The 3070-nt window shown below is 53.0% G+C and overlaps 2 protein-coding genes across 2 annotated transcripts in view; both read left to right on the top strand.

Moving 5' to 3' along the window:
• Positions 1-2324, top strand: part of brpf1 (bromodomain and PHD finger containing, 1) — a 16868-nt gene extending 14544 nt beyond the window's left edge. The window contains exon 16 of the mRNA XM_019856362.1: positions 1585-2324. Within this exon, the coding sequence (XP_019711921.1) occupies positions 1585-1768 (184 nt within the window). The 3' untranslated portion in view covers positions 1769-2324. The remainder of the gene's footprint in view (positions 1-1584) is intronic.
• Positions 2325-2453: 129 nt separating this feature from the next.
• LOC109507130 (interleukin-17 receptor E) overlaps positions 2454-3070 on the top strand; it is a 27433-nt gene continuing 26816 nt past the window's right edge. Inside the window, 1 exon segment of the mRNA XM_019856349.1 lies at positions 2454-2458. Coding sequence (XP_019711908.1) covers positions 2454-2458 — 5 coding nt within the window.

Genomic DNA, 3070 nt, shown 5'->3' with positions numbered 1-3070 from the left:
TTTTTTTTTTTTTGCGGGTGGGGGCAGGATGGGGGGGGCCGGACAGTGTTTTCTGCAATCGTGTTCATTTTGTTCCCGGATTCGTGCGGACGCCGGCCTCGAGTGACTTGAGAAAAGAGAGCGGTCGGGTTCCCCCTTTCTCTTCACTTCTCTCTCTCAAAACACAGGTGGCCCATTTCTGTGAAACGTTCTTTGATGATTCGCTGAGCTTCCGTCGAAAGCGGGCCACCGAGCCGCATGCATGTGCGCACTTGGGGAAAATGTCAAGCGCCGGGCGGCGGGTGCGGTTTTGGTGGTTGAAAGGGGGCGGGCTTGAAGCGCCGACTGCGTTTGATGCGATGCCGCCATGAGCGCGCGCGCCTCACCTTTTCCTTCCGAGGGAGGCGCCGTACATGACGACATGTCGAGCGCAAATGTCAACGGTAGGCTGTGACCTTTTGAAATTGCTGCGCTGGTGCATTGCAAAGGGGCATCATGCTGATGATTGCCACTCCTACCGGATGTTTGCGCCAAAATTCAGCGCAAAGCAAAGACAACTCCGCGTCGCGGATTCCAAACAAGCGCAAACCTGCTCGCTCGCGGTGTACACGGTCCTCGAGATGATCGCCAAAGTCGCTTTCATGATGTGCAACTTTCCACGATCGGGTCCGCTGAACAGATGCAAAATCCTCATTCGGCGAATCGGCCCCCCCATCGACGGCCGAAAAAGAGCAAGTCTCCGGTCTGCCAATGCGCCGGCATGGATCGCCGCGGGACTCTGCGGCACCAATCTCCCCGCGGTTTCAAACATCAACGCGCGTCCCTTCACTGCAACTCAGGCACACGCAGTCATATTGTTCGTCGGAGGTGCCCGCACTTTTTGGCTTGAGTGCTGCCTCCAGAGAAATGGAAGGAGGGAAGGGCCCCTTGAAAACGTGACCACTTGTTGTCAGTCAAGGAAGCAATTCCCCCCCGAAAAGAGCAAATTGTCGCGAGGTGACCATTTTTCAAACAGTAACTTGAGGCTCATTCACGGAAGAAATGATTTTTGCCTCCAAAGTGGAATGATCTTGATTCACTGCAGTGTTTGAACGTTCAATTGTGTTCCTTTTTTCATCATCGATGCTTTATTTGTATCTTCGATGATTCACTGCAGTGTTTGAACGTTCAATTGTGTTCCTCTTTTCATCATTTGTATCTTCGATTAGAGAGAACAGTTGGACAGTATCGAAACAAAGATATGAGTAGCAATGGCACCCTCCCTCCTTGGGCTGCCCATCTTCAGCATATTTTAACGAACCTTGGGGCCCATCTCAAATGTTTCTTCGTGTCGCAGGCCACAAATGGCCCCCAAGCCCAAGTTTGGACTTGAGCAATGTGCATGTCATTGATTGCATTTTGGAAGGAACTTGCTCAACGCTGCTGACCAAACTAAAGTCACGGCTTGACAGTTGATCTGTTTAAAAAAATAATAATAATAGAGGGGGCGGCGTCCACACCGGAAAGTCAAGTTGAACGGCATCGCGCCTGACTGACATTCCTTTTCTTGTTTTCTCTGTGTGCGCGCGCGCTCGTGCGCGTTTGCGTGCGCGTCTCCAAACGCAGGCAGTGGCTGCCGCGCTCCAAGCTGGTGCCGCTGGGCGTGGACCAGGTGTTGGACAAGGAGAAGATGCTGGAGGGCCGCAAGTCCAACATCCGCAAGTCGGTGCAGGTGGCCTACCACCGGGCCATGCAGCACCGCAGCAAAGTGCAAGGAGACCCCAGCAGCGAGACCAGCGACAGCGACTGAAAGCGCCGGCGGGCCCGGTGGGGGCTTCTCACCGCAATGGCCCGCGTCATCTTGAAATCTGCAAGCTGGCCTCGGTCGCGCGCCTTGGAAACAGCCCGCCACGGTCGTCCTCTTTTTCTTTTCTTTTTTAATTTAATCGGACATGTGAAATGTAATTAAAAGCACGAGCCGAAAGGTGTACAAAGAGGAGGCCAGAAAAGTGGCCGCGCGGCGCACGAGAAAAGCCGCCTTCAACCAAGCACGTCCGCGTTCGGACACCAAACAAACCAGAAACTAATTCCGCCTAATTTATTAAGCGCGGGGTTCTTAGCGACCCCCTGCCGACACTCTGCGGTCTTTTTAAAATTTCATCTTCACAATCATGATGTCACCAGTAATCCCGACACTTCCTGTTTGGAAGCTTTTGTAATGCCGCGCAGGTCGGCGACCCAAGTGAGGCGGGAACACGACGGCCTCACTGATGCTTTGTCCCAAGATGAGCGCTTTACAAGTTTTATATCCATGCAGCTGCCAGAGGTTTTTAGTAAATAAAAAAAAAAACCACAATGGAAATGTGTGCTCCGCTGTGCTTTTGTGTGTCTCGACTGTTGTTCAGCCCTCTGTTCGAAGTTATTGTGAAACAAGCTAGCAATAGCATTAGCTTCAGATTCTACACGTGCGCTCCGCGTGCTGGAGGCTCTCCGAGATGACGTAGGGGCAAACCCTGGACTGGTCGCGAAGAGACGAGAGCATTCACGTTCACACCAAACGACGAATTTGAGTCTTCAATCAAGCTAAAGCATTTTGGAAAGCGGCAGGAAGTAGTACACGGGACCAACACGCAAACTCCACTCAGGATCTTGTGTTGGGTCAACAGGATCGTCCCGAGATGACGTAGGGGCAAACCCTGGACTGGTCGCAAAGAGAGACAAGAACATTCGCGTTCACACCAAACGACGAATTTGAGTCTTCAATCAAGCTAAAGCATTTTGGAAAGTGGCAGGAAGCAGAAAGTAATACACGGGACCAACAAGCAAACTCCACTCGGGATCTTGTGTTGGGTCAACGGGATTGACAAATCTCAGTTGTTTTGTTTTGTGGATGTGGCGAGAGGCGGGAGGCGGCGTCAAAGGCGCAGCGACAAGAAACGCTCCCGGTAGCACGCCACGCCCACTAAGCGCTTGGCTCTCAGCTCCGCGAGCGACGAGTCAGGTGTCGGTTCTTGTTCGGCATTTCCCTCCAAAGCGGCGATGCGACCGGAAAGTTGGCGCCTGGGTTCGCTCGTCGTCGTCGTCGGGCTGCTGCTGCTTCCCCCCTGCGGCG

The sequence above is a fragment of the Hippocampus comes genome, unplaced genomic scaffold, assembly GCF_001891065.2.
Source record: "Hippocampus comes isolate QL1 unplaced genomic scaffold, H_comes_QL1_v1.1 scaffold473, whole genome shotgun sequence".
In the NCBI taxonomy this organism is placed as follows: domain Eukaryota; kingdom Metazoa; phylum Chordata; class Actinopteri; order Syngnathiformes; family Syngnathidae; genus Hippocampus; species Hippocampus comes.
The sequence above is the reverse complement of the archived record's forward strand: the minus strand, read 5'-3'. Positions and strand labels throughout refer to the sequence as shown.